The sequence below is a fragment of the Labrus bergylta genome, chromosome 8, assembly GCF_963930695.1.
Source record: "Labrus bergylta chromosome 8, fLabBer1.1, whole genome shotgun sequence".
Taxonomy (NCBI): Eukaryota; Metazoa; Chordata; class Actinopteri; order Labriformes; family Labridae; genus Labrus; species Labrus bergylta.
Genome location: NC_089202.1, coordinates 22,705,454 through 22,723,250, shown reverse-complemented (window position 1 = coordinate 22,723,250; position 17,797 = coordinate 22,705,454). Strand labels below are relative to the sequence as shown.

Sequence of the window (17,797 nt, the reverse complement as noted above, 5' to 3'; positions counted from 1 at the left end):
TGTCCCAGGTTGATTCTTTGCAAATATGAAAAATTATCCAGATATGAGAGACGCTGGGACAAAAGTTCATGTTTAAATCCTTAAAAATCATCCGTCTGTTTAATGCATCGTTCATTTCTTTTTGCATGAATGTCATTTAACTCTCAGATTTTATTTATTTATTCTCAGTTTTATGTGTCAGCGCTGAGACGAAGCTTCTGTTTGTGGAGCTTTGTCAAACATTCGATCTCTTTCCCAGAATCCTTTTCTTCTTATTCGGAGCACAAAGAGATTTTTAAACATGTTGTTTGGTTTGAATTCTGCAGCTTTTTATTTATTAATAACATTATTGACGCAGTACAAAGTATCTTACACTGGTGCCGTTACAAAAACTGACTGGATTTGTTCAATAAAAAACAAACTTCTGTAAAAAACAACAAAAAACCCCAAACAAAGAATTTGACAAAATTATGTATAAAATGGAAAAACATAAACAGATCAGCGATTAAACTCAAACATTTTAAAGGAGACCTATGATGCTGATCCATCTTTAAATACAGACATGTAATGTTACGATGTTGGATGTCCGCACTAAACCTCGGCAAAGTTTTTTTAAACACAAGATACGTGGCGTTTTCGCTGGACGTGGTTTCCTGCTGCCCTGAACGAGACGTTTCAAAAACTCAAAGCATGGAGCTAAGATGTAGGCCACGCCGACCCCAACAGCTTTGTCAAGGACAGGCCTACCTGGAATCTCACTCAAACTTCCCTGCAAGTGCAAACAGAGCTGGCCAATCGGAGGAAAGCGGGCACGCATGAAGGGGAGGGACTTAAAGAAACAGCAGCTGAAATGAAGCGTTTCAGGCCGAGGCTGAAATTAGGGATTTTACTGACTGGGATTTTACCAGTGGTAATTTTCTAAAACTAGCATGTTTTTGAAAGTAGCATTCCCCCTCAGTGCTTCGTCTGCACCCCCCCCCCCCCCCCCGTGCTCCCTCAAAAGCCACGGCCCTCACTTACATGCACGAGCGCCATTGCTCCAGAAGTGGACCTCAGCTCATCTCTTGCATTGTGTAGAAACTACGTCATCTCATGTCTCATTCAGCGGTAAGTAAACTCACAGTATAAACTCCGTCATCGGTGACGCGCTTTGAGTGTGTGCTAGTTAACACAAGGAGGTAGAGAGCGAGCAGGGAGACAGGGAGGCGTCTGATTGGTTCATCAGATTGGTACCTCATGGCAGACATTGGTCGAAGTTTTCACAGGCTTACAACTGATACAGATGACGGATTTTCTTCGTTCCTTTTTCAGAGCACGAGTTATTGATTGCTGTCAGGACCTAAAGACAACTTAAACCAAAATCTTAAAAAGTGGATCTGGAGGAAATTACCAACCCTGACTTTAATGGTGAACGAATGATAATAGATGTCCTTAAAAGGACATTTTAGACCTCTGACATATGAGAATAAATCAAGTGGGGTCATTATTGTCTGAACCAACTTGAAGAAAACGATAGGAGTAATGTTGTTTATTAGCTTACTGACAATGTTCAAACTCTTACGAAATATCTGATACTGCAAAACATTCGATTACATTTTTTAGTCTGCTTTAAATGATCCTGCAATCATTTAAAGTTTATCTTGTTCTCTTCACCTTCATCGCTATGAGCTGACATATATATTTATATTTATATAATCAAACAAGTTATGAACATTCACTGTTACGAGTAAAGCTCTAATAACTTTAAGTTGTTACATTTCCCTTTTTGTAACTATAAATCTGTCCGTTTTCTTTTCTTACATGTCTGGAAATCAAACGTAGAAAAAGAGTGAAAAAAATCTAACGTTTCTAAACTAACGCTAAAGTCGCGAGGTATCACAAACCGTACTCAGGTAAAGTCGTCTGAAGAGGCGGTCTCAGGAACGATTCATGTGTACTCGAGGACGGGGACTGCGGGTAATGTGAACGCAACGCGCTCAAACGGGAAACTGAACCGATATATGACGTAATACTAAACAGCTCCCGTCGCTGCCGTACAGCACGGGCCTGTTTCATCCTCTGAGCTAGACGTGGAAGGTAGATGTGGAAGTAGGAAGAGGGTCATTGTTGGCGGCTCAGAAAAATAACAAAAACATCCACAGTTAGCAGGACGGACTCAGTTGGTGAGTGGTTGCCATGGTTTCTTCTTCTTCATTTAGCTTCTTGCCGGATTTGCAAACCAGCTACGTGCATACTGCCACCTGCTGTATCTGGATGCGAACATAGCCAAGTGTACTCGGGCACAGATCGATAATGTGAACGCAGACCAGCGGGGGAGGGGGAGCAATCGTGCCTGATGTGAAAACACCCTAAAAGTCAGGAGGGAATAAAAAAATGATATATCGAGTCAAGTGTCTTTCTGTTCGTCCCCTCCGACTCAGTTATTAGCTCTTCTTCCATCAGCTTAGTCGTTAGTGTAAAATCTGAATCTCTTCTTTTTATACATAGTGGTTCCTTTTCTATAACAGTCTGTTAATCTTCACTCACATGTCTCTGACTCATAAGACGAGGTCAGACACTTCTGAAGTAGTTTGTGTTTTCTCTCCATGACGGGAAAACGAGGCCGAGTGCTCTTTTCGAGCAGCAAGACCTCGGAGGGTTTCATGTGCTGTGAGGAGTTTCCGAGTGTGCGTTCTGCTGTTTCTCCAGGTTCTGCAGATCCTCTAACATCTCCTCGATCAGAGGAGGCATCGAGCCCGGGATCTCCATCTTCAGAGTCACCACCCTCTCAGCTCCTGTGGAAACACACACACATGGTTTAATGACGCGTTATGGCAAGTTTTCTTTTCCCACCTGCTCCCCGCAGGAGCTTTTACATGAATTTGCTTGGCACGGTTAAATTTTGTGTGCTTTTTTGCCTTTTTCTTCTTTAGAGATAAGCCATAGAGTCAGATATCAGAGAGAGAGGAAAGAAGCCTCAGGTGGGGATTCAAACCCGGGCTGCCCGTTTTAAAGGTAACATATGATGCAAAATCCACTTCACCATGTGTCTCTAACACTAACATGTGTCTACAAACCCCCCAGTGATGAGTAAAGCCATTCCTCTCCGTCTTTTGTCTGTTCCACTTTTCAGAAAATGTGTGCTCAAACAGGCTGTTTGGAGATTTTCCCTTCATGACATCACAAAGCGCAGTAACTAAGTAAGGGCAGTTCTGGATTTAAAACAAGAACAACAATCCACAGACATGTTTTGAGGAGTTCTGAGACTTATTTCATCTGGTTGAAGATGAGGAGGATATGTGACCTTTAAAGACTTTAGTCTTGTACATGGGGTGCACAAACTAACCACGAGGCTACAGGCGTCCTGCACTGACATTAGAATAGAATAGAATTACTTTATTGATCCCAAATTGGGAAATTGTGGAAAATTCTGATTAAAAAATGTGACCTTTTTGATGGCATTGCTTTAATATACGCACCTGTTTTTTTCTAATTTGAAGACACAAAATTAAACATGTTGTGAAGCATTCAGTTTTGGAATAATTGTGTTTTTTGTCTCATGTCATGAAGCAGTCGGTGCGACAATATTTTAAGACATTTTCAAACAGTGAATTGAAAATCAAACTGTTCACTGAAGTGAACAGAAACGCAAAAGGGAAACAGGTTTTAATGTGTCTGGTGAGCGTTGATAACAAGCTGTGATCTGATTTAAAAAAAGATGCATGCCTGAAATAAACGTCTCTCTCAAGATGGTGTGTGATTTATTATATCCTCCACCTGCTGGAATAACGAGCGGCCCTTTTTCTAAGAGACATGTACAGAAGAAAAAAACGGTTGTACATGCAATCCGTTTAACACAAGTTCATCATTTTGTTATCTCTGGAACACAAAATAATTGACCCGTTATCTTGACAGAGTGAGCTCTGTTACCTTGAAATAAGCAGATAATAACTCCTCTTAGTGACTGATAATGTTTAACAGAGGTCAGGAGTGTAACGTCGTGGATCCTTGATAACAGTCACTTCTCACTCAAACTGGAAATGGCAGCAAAGCAGATTTAACGCAGCCTTTTCCCCCCAGAGACCTGGGGTACTCCATAAGTGTTCTTTAGGACGGTCAGCTATAACATGCACGGTCACTTAGCAGACGCTTTTATCCAAAGCGACGTTCATCAGAGAGTAAGAACAACACGAGCGAGGATGTAGAGAGGAGGAAACAACGTCAGGAAGTGCAAACAAACAGCTTTAAGTCTGATCTGATCGGACACACAGGTGCTGACAGGAAGTGACCAGAGGTGCTGACAGGAAGTGACCAGAGGTGCTGACAGGAAGTGACCAGAGGCAGAGCATAACATCGACAGCTGTTCTAGAGAGTTCTAATCAGCATCAAAACCATCCTAAATATCAGCATCGTCGTTATCAAACAAAAACCATCATCGTCATTTCCCCGGCTCTTTGTTTTTTTGGAGACTTATTTAAACTGGTTGAAGAGGAGGAGAATATGTGACCTTTAATAGTTTAGTAACCATAACAACCTCCACAAACCATAGAGAAAGTCGTTATCAAACTACTGAAAAACAAAACAAACTGAAGAGCGTTCTACTTGTAGGTTGTTTGTTTCCTGACCTTTAGCGCTGATGCTGCGCAGGTCGGTGATCTTCATGAGGGCTTTGGGGAACACGAGCGGCATGCTGGGTCGCCGTTTGCGGGAGTAGATCTTCAGCGCCTCCAGCAGCGGCTCCTGCAGCACCTCCACCTTAGACGGCTCCTCCAGGTCCTGTCGGTCTGTGCAGACGGATGAGAAAACTTTGTGTTTCAATATTTCAGACAATAATGATTTAAATGACAAAAGCGTAAGCCTTACAAGCTAAATGTTGGATAGTTAATCAGATTTTTCCTCGAGTAGTTTCTTAAGTACCTCCAGAGACGAGACAGATGGCGCTGAGGAGTCCGCTCTCCGTGTCGTCCATCTGCAGCGGAAGCAGCTGCCCGGCAAACGTGAAAACCTGATCAGTCAGCGGTCCGAATCCGGCGTTGTGGATCTGAGTGCGGGTCAGAGTCAACCCATCGGAGAAGGTCATGGTGTCCTGGTCCGGAGTGTAACGAGTGCAAATCCTCAAGATCTAAAAAGGAAGACAGGCAGACCCAGGAGAAGTGAATAACACTGTCCCTGGGTTTTATTTTTTTAAAGAGGACATATTATCCCCCTTCTCCACCTTTTCAAACAGTCCCCCTGTGGTCTAAATGAAACATCTGTGCTGTGCTTTGATCAAAATAAAACATGAATCAAGCAACAGAGGAGGTTTGTGACCCTGTATAAACCAGCTTTCTCAGAACGCTCCGTTTTGGTGTGTGTGTCTCTTTAAATGTAATGAGCCCCTCCTGAGTTTTCCCAGTAGACATCACTCTTCTGTAGTGAGAATAAAAATGACAGACCTGCCCAAAAGTTTTGCTCTAGGCTGGGGGTGGAGTCTATGGGTGAAGATACCAGGGGAGGGGAGTTTATGTTTTTTTTTTTTTTTTTTTACCAGAATCCCACTGTGACATCACAAGGAGAGCAAATTTGAAACAGAGCATTTTTCTCTGCGTTGTAAGACTTATGCAGACCACAAACAAAGCACTCGATGGGTTTATTCCACATTTTGTGGGTCAGTGGACACTCAGGTTACCCAAATATATGTTCAAAAACACTGTACAAGTGGAATTTTCAGAATATGTCCCCTTTAATAAAGTGTTACATAATCCATGTTTTTGTTTGGTGCCAGGGAGGGAGTCAAACAGGAAGACCAGTAATTATAATTCCTAGAATGTCAGCGGAAAATATGTGAAAGCTACAACACAACTGAGCTGTCGATCATCGCAGCACTTTTCTGGCTCCAGAGAAAATGATCACACCCTGCTGTCGATGACGCCAGATTAGAGGAGGAAGGAGAATAAAACCGCGACACACTGCCAGAGGGCGGCTGTCTGTCAGCTCGTCTTTAAATGTCAGCTGTTGGTGTGAGTTTCGACTGAAGGTTAAAACGAGAAGCGGGAGGAGCCGTGTGTAATTTTAAATGTGTACTCAGGAGTTATTTATGTGATTCAGGGTATTAATTTGATGGGTGGGAGCAGGAAAAATCTAATCTATGCACAGCTCACTCGGGTTTTATGACGACTTCTTTCCATTTTTAAAGGCCACGCTGTAAATCCTAAAGCATGAAGTTGTTTTAGTAAATACACACACAAACACACACACACACATACACACACAAACACACACACACACACACACACACACACACACACAAACACACACACAGACACAAACACACACACAGACGTACCAGGATGTCCAGGCAGGCAGTTTTGAGCAGAGTGATCTGGTCGGCGATGGTGAGGCCGGTGAAACCAGGAACTCTCTTTGCAAACTCCACCACCTTGATGATGCACTTGGCGGCGAGCTCGCTGAACTTGTCCCACAGCCCGAGGTCCAGCTGGATCCTGTGGTCCGAGCTCGAGTTCTGGACGGAGGAGGAATAAAGATGAAGAGAGGTGTCAGAGATGTGCAGGATTAAGACAAGTCTTATTAGAGGAATGAAAATCCATTATTAGAGAAAAAGAACCACAACCCTCAAGATCTTCACAGAAGTTTTCTGATAATTCTCTAACCAGGAAGTGTATTTATCTATGTATTAAAGAGATCTGCATGTGTGTGTGTGTCAGGCGGTTTGTTTTTCCTCATGTCAGTCATTCTTCCAGGCATCGCTCACTTCTGCTGACTTGACAAACCACAAACACGCGACGAGTATTTTTGGAAAGGGCACTCCCAGGTACACCCTGTATGATGTCACACTGGGAAGTTATTCCAGTCCGTCATTAAGGGATTTGCAGTAATTTCGGTTTGTGACGTAAAGTGCTCTGCAGTATGCTTTAACAAAACTAATTCTGAGTTGGACTCACCGTGGTGTATTTGCCCAGCTGGCAGAGAGAGGGGAAGGTCTCCCTGTGGGCTCTGCAGATTTTCTCCACGATCAGTCCCAGCTCCGCCGTCAGCTCGTACGTCTCCATGATCGTCATCTTCACCGCTTCCTTCTTTGCCTTCCGCCCGTTTCTGTCGTTTCTTACCGCTGAGTGAAAGGACAGAACAACATGATGTTAGTGACAACAAATAAATACGACTCTTTAGATGATGGACCTTGATTTAAATCCATGCATACTTATATACTTATACATACTTTGGAGTTTGGAGAGAAACAGCAGGGCAGAACATGCTCATACTTTGAAGGATGAGTGGTTTTCAGAAGTGCATTAAAAGTATTAATTAGGTGATATTTATACTTAGATAGGCTATACGCCATTAATTAATTGGAAAAAACAGATAGATCTATGTAAAATTTGATTTTGAGCACTCCCATATAGCCAGAATGGAATGATCCTTGAGCTCCGCTGTGAGACTGGAAGTTGACTGAGGCTCTCACAAATGAATATATTGGAGTCAGCCCTATTTTTTTTTTTTTAGGTCGGCCTCTTAATGCCGGTCAAATATTGTGCTCAAACTGCAATGCAGCCAACGGCCACTAGACGGGGCTGTAGTCATAGACTGGCTGGAGCTCCGGGGGAATGTGCCTTGCTCTCCTCGCTCTACAACCCGGATGTAAACAAGCACAGTGAACAGATAACATCTCAGCGCCGTTTGGCAGGATTTTGATCTCAGAGAATGAGAGCAGAATTGATGTGAACTGTGTCAAGTTAAACGGGTGTATTAACCGGGAGAATGAGTGACCACATGAAGCACGGGCGTGTGGATGTTTATCTGCAGGGCGGACTGAAGGCTGGTGGTGCTAACATTAGCCACACTTGGCAAAACACATTACAATACTACAATACATACTATTTTAAATAAATTGTGCTAAATTTTGTACTTGATTTCTGAGCATTTTCTTACCTTTAGTCATTTAGTCTGAATTTTTATTTCCTTTTGACGTTCTAGGAAATGAGTCGGCTAGGAACATCCCTATTTTAATCCACAGTGTAGACGTGATGAGCTGCCGAGGGGAGCGTCAACGTGTTTGTATTTAACGACCAGCTCAAAACACGTTACATGTGCTGCTAAACATGTTCCCCAAATAACCCGAAGACGAAATAAACAAATGTGCCTAAGAGTTATTTAAGTGGGTTTTTCCTGGAGAGTGCCAAAGAGGCCGGGAACAAATGTAAACAATGGAAAAGGTGGGTGAGAAGGATTCAGTGCAGTTTAAATTCAGAGAAATCTTCCCCCTAATACAAAGGATTACAGTAGAGGTGCATTTGTGGCTCTTCAAAGAGCCAAAAAACGGCTTTTGAAAAACTCTCCGTCAGCATTTTTAGGTGAAACTGTTTCCGGGGTAGAAATTAGTCTCTCTCTGTGAGCTGGGTGGATTATGTGTTACACCTGCGGAGAGCATGTGAGGCCGGCAAACGCAGCCTAACCAGGTTAACCTTTCGTAATCACTTGGGTAACCGTGTCAACACGTTTCTGTGCGTCCCACTGACTTGGCCGCGGCGGCTACACATGTCAGCCCGGTTCAGGATTGTGCAACAGCTCCGTCTCTGATGTCCTCACTACAACTCTCCTCCCTCTCTCCCTCCTCCAACTCCTCCTCCTCTCTCTGGGTGCCCTACATCCAGTCGTCATTGTGTAAACACTCCTAGTGAGATCATATTACACACCAGCTGAAGCGTCCAGTGAGCGGTTATGTAGCACTCATCTGTCTGCTACATGTGATGTATTTATGTAATGTGTGTGTGTGTGTGTATCTGAGAGCGGAGGAGCAACATTGGAGACATGAGGGTGGGTGGATCCTTGGCTGCAACCCTATCGCTGCCCTACAGATCACTCCACATAACACACACTCCTATTATTTAGGTCACTTCTGGGTAACACAGAGTTTGACTTAGTTTCTGGCGTACAGTCGAGGCGCTAGAGTGCTGCTGGATTCACCCAGGAGGACTTCGTCTGAACATGCACTTTGATTCTCTCCGGGGTAGTTAAGAGTTCAGATCGCCCTCTCTTATGTCTTAAAACGTAAAAAAAAAAAAAAAAAAGTTAACATTTAAACACAGCAAAAGGAGCATGCCTTCTCCAGGCACGGGGATGCGCAGACTAACGAAATGCTTTGAATCAAAACATGTGAAAAACACTTGAGAATTGCCTGAGTAAATGGGATGATTTTGAAGGTTTCAAAGTCGTGTTAGACCAGGCATCAGCTGTACGATTTCTTATAAATGTCTCGGTAGAATGACAGCATGACCTAAGCTCTGGATTTATGAGCTCAAACTGTACGATCTGAACCGGGACACAGCGTTGACTGTTAAGTTTGCTCTATGTATTTCAGTCTCATTTGCAGCGACTCGAGCACAAACACAGCAAAAAAAAACAAAAGAAAAGGCTCAGCACCAGCATCACCAACAAACAACCTGACTAACACGCTTAATTACAACAAATACTCCCTGTCGACTGGAGGCCTGCAGCATCTTCCTGCAGAGCTTTCTCTTGTTCTGACGAGTGACGAGAGGAAGAAACATCAGAGAGGCATACCTGCTGTTGCCATGGAGCTTTCAGACGCTCTCTGATAGTTGGCACAGTTGCAATCAAATGCTTACACACTATGCGATTCCAGCCCGATTTAGCCCCGAGTTTTGACCCCTAAGACTAATTATTAAGTCGAGCCAGATTTCACCCCGATCATGCGTTGTTAGTAGTACAGTGTACACCGAGGCACGACGGGCAATCACAGCCTGATGCTCCCGGCTGGTCGGATGATTCTCTGGTTTAAGGTTTATTTTTCTTCTTCATTTGAGAGACAGGACAGTGGATTGAGTCAGAAATCGGAGAGAGAGAAAGACTGTGGAATGACATGCTAAAGGAGCCACAGGTTGGATTCGAACCTTGACCGCCCGCTTGGAGGACTACATCCTCCCTACATGCAAAAATAAAAAAAACATTAGATTTTTACAAGAATGGTATCAAATATTACAATTCTGGTATCCTGACAACCCTACCCTCTACTTTCTGACATGTCCTTGAAGGCATCACAACTTCCTCTCTTCACTCACAAGGAAAGAAAACTATTTTTGAAGATAGTAGAAGTCTAATTTGAGGATCTTATAACATGCTGCTCCGGACGACACAAACTGAATTTCTAACTCATAAGGGGGAGTCACAGAGGACGGAGGAGCAGACACTTACACTCCTTGGACATTCCCGCAGCGAAACACCTCTGCAAGCGGCAGTACTGACAGCGGTTCCTCGTGATCTTGTTGATGATGCAATTTCTGTCCCGGTGGCAGGTGTACACCATGTTTTTCTGCACGCTGCGACGGAAGAAGCCCTGCAGGGAAAAAAATATGAATGATTTAAGTTATCAGAGTGTTACAGCCGCAGCCAAACACCCCTCTTCTTTCGAAGTGTCGGTGCATTTGATCTTTCTCAAACCCACCGCCTCTACCTCCACACATTGAGCTGCGTCCAACACCTCTGAGCCTGGAGTGAGACACCGATGCAGGCTTACTAACCTGGTGTTCAAAAAATTCATTAAGCCCTTTCTGGGTCCTCAACAAAAAATAGAAAGGCAAAAGAAAGACTGAGACCAGAAGCTGCTCCAAAAGGCATTTGTGATAAATTTCATGAAATGCAATTCAGAGCAGCTCAGCTTTAATCATCACACCACTGACACACATGAACGCGGCAAGCAAAGACTTCAGTCCTTACGAAAAACTCAGAGCCGTTTTCACATTATGCACTCCTGAAAATATCTAGATCATTTCAGGAGGACTGCTCTGGAGATTTTCCTGACCTGGCTGTATACATATGCTCCTCACAGCGGGAGACTATCCCTGTCAGACAGGCGGTAAAATGTGAGGTTAAGTAGCGGACAAAGCAACAGAGTCCGCTACACGATGCGATAATGACAATATTTTCCTTTATATCAATGCAACGTGTAGTCCAACAAAATGACAACATCCACAAAAGAGTGGAGAACAACATACTGAAGAACAGAAAACATAATGCAGGTTAATTATGTGCACAGAGATCATAGCAGTCGCATGCTTACACTCTATGCACCGTGCGGCAGTAACAGTATATAGAAACGTCACTCCCCCTCCTATTGGCTCAAGCTGAATTATCCAGAGATTATCCTGTTTTCTGCGGAAAAAACACTAAGGGTCTGGCCGGAGAAACTCCGGTTGAAGTCCGAGCGAAAAATTCAGTTGTTTGGGTTCACACATGCAGCTCCTCCGGGTAATCTCCAGTTTAGTTTAGTTGAGTTTTTCAGGAGATTTCCATGTGTGAAAATGGTTTAAGTAAAGTTTAATTAAATAGCATTTTTTACAGACAAAGGTCACAAACTACTTAACATCAACAATAAACAACAACAGCATACATACAATAAAAACACGAATGAGTTTCTGTTGCTGAGTTGTCTCTCTTAATGGGATATTGACTAGAATTCCAGTTTTTTTACACATTCAGGACAAAGTTCAAGTCCTGTATCAATGTTGATGTTTTCCGTGAGCAAATGCAGAAATAAATAACTGATATAAAAATCCTTCTAAACCTTAAGAAATAAATCTATTCATCCTTTCAATAAGAAAATATCACTGTCTACCTCTTGTACAGCTTGTACTCCTTAAAATAAAAATAAAAATGCTGCTTGGTTAAAGGCGAGACCTCCGAGTGTGTACTGTCCTTTCTCCCCACTTTATTGGAGCATGACAGATGTGTTATTGTGTGTGTTTTGTGTGTGTGTGTGTTGTTGTGAAGTGGACCACGGGTCTGACATGTTACCTTGCAGCCCTCACAGGCGCTGACGCCGTAGTGGTAGCCCGAGGATTTATCTTGACACACAAAGCAGGGCTTGTAAGTGCGAGGTGGGGGCGGTGGGGAGGGGGGGCTGGCGAACAGGTCGTCTGAGCTGGACGTGGAGCTCTGACTTCCCACTGCTGTGAAAAACACAAAGACAACACAGGACACAGAGCGTTATTATGTAGTGACACCTCGAGGTCCAAACTCTGTTCATTTTAACCAGATAAAACTAAGAGTCACAAATCTCAGGGTTCGGATCTGACGTCAGGTTCAGGCAAAGTCTCGCCAAGTTCTCGTAACGTCTCGTTCAGAGGAGCAGGAAATCACGGGAACTACGCTAACAACTGGGAAAGCCGAGGTTAAGTATGGACATCCAACATCGTAACATTATATGTCTGTATTTAAACATGGATCAGCAGAATAGATTTTCTTATAAACTGATGGATTCAGTTGGTTTGTACCTCCCTAAAACGAAAAAACAAGTCTAATGACCCTAAAAAACATTTTTCTTAACTTTGGTCATTCCCTCCGATGGTCAAATATCTTTCGTTACTGCCGCCTAAATGTCAAAACTTTAACGCAGACACAAGCGAACGTTGTTTTTGTCTTTCTTTGAAATCTCCTCAATGTAGAATTGGCCTCTCTCTAATACAAATACAGCAGCTGCATCTATTGTAGCACAGCTTCAACCTCCATTTTTCCACTTCAGTGTATCAATTCACTTCTTTGATAACAACGGGGACCCCTCCCACTTTTAAACCACTTCTCAGAGGAGGAACTCAGCAGTTAGTGGGGCTCGCCCGGGCCTCCTCTGTTCACCTCCACCGCTGACAGCAAACGAAGAAAGACATTTTAGAAATAAAGAGACAAAACGAGAAAAATTGCTCATCTACATCCCCTTGAACCCGTGGCCTCCGGTTGAACCTGGAATTAGCGGGTCACACAAGGACACCACCCCCTCCCTGCCCCATCAGTCGACGAGCCCGAGCTCTCTCTCTCTCTCTCCCCCCCCCCCCCCCCAACAGAAAACAATACAGGAGCATGCCACAAGCCCAGCTGACTGATGAGAGGGAGAGAGAAGAAACAGAAAGTGTGTGTGGTGGGGCGGTGTAAGTGATTTGGACGGGGGTGAGAGGGGACGAGGTGGCCCCCCACACCAATTTAGGTGGTGCTATTTGATGTATGGACAAAGCATTGTGTGTGACTGCTTAAGGTTATTTTTGGTTGTCCTGATCAAAGGAAGAAACGGGGCTTCAAGCTAACGCAACATCCATAAATTAAAAGTTAAGAGAGGTGTTTTCTGTAGGGGAACTTAAAAACTAAAAATTACTTTAACTGATTATTTACGTGTTTCATTTATAATCCCTTCACTTCCCATGCCGGATACATGTTCAGCATTTAATTTTATTAACAGTAGCCCTACGCTGACGAGAACACTTGTTCAGAGCGCAAAATATTTGCGAGCCAGCTTGTGGAGTTGCGGATATCTCGCCCGCCGTGTATCTCTCCAACAAAGCAGCCAAAGCGACAGGTTCCTGTTTGAAGAGAGAGGAGTCTAGTTTTCATCTTCTGAATCAGGCCCCTGATGCTTTTTTTTACTCTACATTTACTGAGGTCAAAAGTGCATGCAATGGTCCAGTCACGCTGAGAAACCGGCTCATGAACTCACAGTCTGTCAGAGTGTAGATTTTAAAATACTGCTGTCGGTCTTTAGAGCACTGAATGGTTTAAGGCCAAAATACATCAGCTCAGTTCGTTATTAAATTATCTCAATACTAGGGCTGTCAATCGTGTTTATTTAAAAATAAAAATTGTATGGCTTTTATTTTGAATTTTTGTACAGGCTTAAGCTGAGAATACTTAACTGGCTGTTTGAATTAAACCCAGCTTTTATTTTGAAACCAAAAGTTAGGAGTTTTAGTAGGTCAAAGGTTATGATCCTGTTAAGCACAGAAACAGGAAATGGTTAGGGATCACAATCTGACATCAAACAGCTCAAGGGAACGGTAACAAAGGTCAATGTGTGATGTCATAAGGTGGATATTACTTTGGACTCGTCAGCTGAGCTGTCTGAGAGTCGGAGGTTGTAGTCCTTCAAGCGGGGGTCCAGGTTGGAAACGTACCTGTGTCTCCTCTCCTGCATGTCATTCCCCACTCTCTCTGTCCCTGATTTCTAAATCTATCCACTGTCCTATCCCCCTCCCCCAAAAAAGTGAAATGAGACATTCAAAGATGCAGCAGTGTCATTCCTTTACATCACTGTGACTACAGGGACACACTGGGGACGACAATTTACGGTGAGCATAAAGGAACAAAATAGGCGATTTAAAAAAAACAAACACGTAAAGCATTAATTTCAGACCTTCATTAATTGCTGCAGCTCTCCTTAATGCCCATTTGACTGTAACTTTACCTCTTTAATGGCCTGTTACTATTTTAAAAAGTGGTTTTCTAATATTTCTGCTTTTTAATCATAAACTCAGGAATCTGATTTGCAATGGGAGTGTTTTTAACTTTTTTACTGAAGCATCTCTTCCTCCACCGTCTGGCTCTTCTCTAACCTCCTAAACTGGTGACCGTCCGGTGAACCCGTGGTGACCCCAAACTGACTGGCCCTGCACGCCCTCGTCCCAAACACAGACCATCACCAACGCTGTCAGGAAGATTTCGGCACTCGGATACAGAGACTAGTTTTCTGCTCCTCTCTCGGCCTACACGGACAAAACAACTTCAGAAGTTTTCATTGATGTACAGCATTCAAAAACAGCTATTAAATCCTCCTGAGACGACGCACTTTATGTCGTCACAGCCGTGTTTTTACTCCATTATCTTTCATGATGAGGAAATCTCAGGATCAATAAAACCTGAATTATTTTTACATTTATTTATCAAATGTTTGCCCTTTTATATTCAACATAAAATCATATTCCTTGTCTTTGAAGGAAGTCACAATACTTTAGTCATGATACAATATTATCAAAATAATTGCGTCACAATATGATATTATCAGGATACTTGAGTCACAGTGCAAAGTTATCACGATACCTGGGTCCCAACACTGTGATAAAAGTAAAACCCAGTAAAAGGCTGCATGCTCCTCACAATCTGAACTGTTGTTGTTTCAGTCTAACCGAATGAGACTGAACACAAACATGTACGGACGACTGAACAGCTGCTGCAATTTTTAAAATAAATTCAAAATAAATGTTGCAACCCCTTCAGCGCTTAAAAATTAAAAAAGCACATTTTCCATTAATCTAAGAATAATGTGGATACTTGGCGGCCATGAATTGATATAACATCACCACGCAAAATATCGCGATACTATGCTGTATTGATTTCTTCCCCCACCTCTGATGTATTTTCATGTCTGCATGTACACATCTTAATTTTTACGCTTGTGTGTACACATATTTGCACATTTGATCATGTACACGTGTCTAGTTTGTGTAAATTTGGGTGTATGCATTCTGTAGAGATTGTGTATTTGGTATATGCACACATATATTATTATTTTATGAACTGCTTGTTGTGCCTGTGTGGAGCACTTTGCATTGCATGGTGTCTAAAATGTGTTTTATAAATAAACCTACCTTGCCTTGCCTATCAGTGCACCCTAATGTTTACAAAGCTTTTCCAACAATGATGCACAGATGCAGACATGAAGGTTGTTTTTCAAGTATAAATGAGTAAAATCAGAGTATTATCAGAGTAATATCTTATTTGTTATTGTTAAATTGGGCTTGCTGCCTGTCTTGGCCAGGACAATCTCAACGAGCTTCCGTCCTGGTTAAGCAAGAAATGCAAAGACAACCATTCATTTTCATCACTGCTTCCGAGTTAAATCTTGCGGAAACTGACTTCTGTTTGCATAATGAACTGATATTTTCCTAATGGAGGCCACAGATTGACCACATCATCACTTATTCAATTTTTTTTTTTTTTACCAAACATCGTGTTTCCACCTACACTGCGAGCAGCGGTGTTGCTGCCAATCCGCCTCCACCAGCTCGGGGAAGAAGTCTGCTAAATCGTCGTCCTGTCTCTCTATCAAATGTTTGCCCTTTTATATTCAACATAAAATCATATTCCTTGTCTTTGAAGGAAGTCACAATACTTTAGTCATGATACAATATTATCAAAATAATTGCGTCACAATATGATATTATCAGGATACTTGAGTCACAGTGCAAAGTTATCACGATACCTGGGTCCCGATACGATATTATTGCGATTTTTACAACATTTTGGGATATGCTGAGAATTGTGATACAATATATTGCATTAACTTTTTTAACTGCATGTTTTGTCCACAAACTTACACTAAATCAAGAACTGTTTTGTTAAAGAAGAAAACTTTTTCAGTCTATTCATCTCACTTCTAATTGACCAACACTGTGATAAAAGTAAAACCCAGTAAAAGGCTGCATGCTCCTCACAATCTGAACTGTTGTTGTTTCAGTCTAACCGAATGAGACTGAACACAAACATGTACGACGACTGAACAGCTGCTGCAATTTTTAAAATAAATTCAAAATAAATGTTGCAACCCCTTCAGCGCTTAAAAATTAAAAAAGCACATTTTCCATTAATCTAAGAAAAATGTGGATACTTGGCGGCCATGAATTGATATAACATCACCACGCAAAATATCGCGATACTATGCTGTATTGATTTCTTCCCCCACCTCTGATGTATTTTCATGTCTGCATGTACACATTTTAATTTTTACGCTTGTGTGTACACATATTTGCACATTTGATCATGTACACGTGTCTAGTTTGTGTAAATTTGGGTGTATGCATTCTGTAGAGATTGTGTATTTGGTATATGCACACATATATTATTATTTTATGAACTGCTTGTTGTGCCTGTGTGGAGCACTTTGCATTGCATGGTGTCTAAAATGTGTTTTATAAATAAACCTACCTTGCCTTGCCTATCAGTGCACCCTAATGTTTACAAAGCTTTTCCAACAATGATGCACAGATGTAGACATGAAGGTTGTTTTTCAAGTATAAATGAGTAAAATCAGAGTATTATCAGAGTAATATCTTATTTGTTATTATTAAATTGGGCTTGCTGCCTGTCTGGGCCAGGACAATCTCAACGAGCTTCCGTCCTGGTTAAGTAAGAAATGCAAAGACAACCATTCATTTTCATCACTGCTTCCGAGTTAAATCTTGCGGAAACTGACTTCTGTTTGCATAATGAACTGATATTTTCCTAATGGAGGCCACAGATTGACCACATCATCACTTATTCATTTTTTTACCAAACATCGTGTTTCCACCTACACTGCGAGCAGCGGTGTTGCTGCCAATCCGCCTCCACCAGCTCGGGGAAGAAGTCTGCTAAATCGTCGTCCTGTCTCTGCAGCATGCATGTAGGGCTGGATGTGGTGAAGAAGTCCGTGATCTCTCCCGGACCGAAAGCTTGAAAATCCACATAGTCAAACATGATTCAGCTGGATACAGCACACTTCTCTCTCTTATGGTTTAAAAAATAAATAAAAAATCAGAAGGAAAACGTGCCACGAGAGAGGCGAGTGCGATTAAAATCAGACATTGTGAGCATGTTGTTGACACGCAGCTGCAGACTGGAGTCTGCCAGCGGAGAGGCAGCGGGTAAAAAACAAGTCCAGATCTGGAGGCTGTTTTGCATAACAAAGTTAGTCGCGGGAGTTCTTCTTCTTCTCCTTGTTATCTCTTCTTTATTGACAAATGTCTCGACTCAACCTGCTTCGTACTAGTTATGTCAGAGCGAGCGATGGTGTTACCTAATGTATGCGAGTGAACTCTACGCGAACCTCCTCCTCTGCTGCTGACCTCCACATGAACCAGCCGCCGTCTGACATCACCAGCAGCAAGCGGTGGAAACACCACCTGAAGTCCTTCACTCGAGGAAACGTAAAATATGTAAGGAGACGCGAGTAAAGAGCATTAACGAACAAAAAGAATGAGCATAAATGTATACGCTCGACAAGAGAACATCATAAGTCCCTTGATATGAG

The 17,797-nt window shown here is 42.5% G+C and overlaps 1 protein-coding gene across 2 annotated transcripts; it reads right to left on the bottom strand.

The window, feature by feature from the left end:
* Nucleotides 1-283: 283 nt before the first annotated feature.
* Nucleotides 284-17,797, bottom strand: LOC109998695 (retinoic acid receptor beta). 2 transcript variants are annotated; one of them, XM_020653564.3, is made up of 8 exons: nucleotides 17,082-17,797; nucleotides 11,767-11,921; nucleotides 10,168-10,309; nucleotides 6,900-7,066; nucleotides 6,284-6,460; nucleotides 4,876-5,080; nucleotides 4,584-4,742; nucleotides 284-2,753 (listed from the first exon to the last, which is right to left on the bottom strand). In XM_020653564.3, exons 1-8 carry the CDS (start codon nucleotides 17,242-17,244, stop codon nucleotides 2,620-2,622), a joined length of 1,302 nt encoding a protein of 433 aa, XP_020509220.2. In that variant the 5' UTR covers nucleotides 17,245-17,797; the 3' UTR covers nucleotides 284-2,619. The 2 variants fall into 2 exon arrangements, with proteins under 2 accessions (XP_020509220.2, XP_020509222.1); XM_020653566.2 differs by lacking the exon at nucleotides 17,082-17,797 and adding an exon at nucleotides 15,754-15,825.

Bases quoted from the DNA above. Each gene is read 5' to 3' on its own strand.
- LOC109998695 (XM_020653564.3), bottom strand. From the start codon at position 17,244: ATGTTTGACTATGTGGATTTTCAAGCTTTCGGTCCGGGAGAGATCACG. The intron at 11,922-17,081 runs GTAGGTGGAAAC...TGTTTTTCACAG, and splicing joins GCAACACCGCTGCTCGCAGT to CAGTGGGAAGTCAGAGCTCC. The intron at 10,310-11,766 runs GTAACATGTCAG...TTTTCCCTGCAG, and splicing joins GCGCCTGTGAGGGCTGCAAG to GGCTTCTTCCGTCGCAGCGT.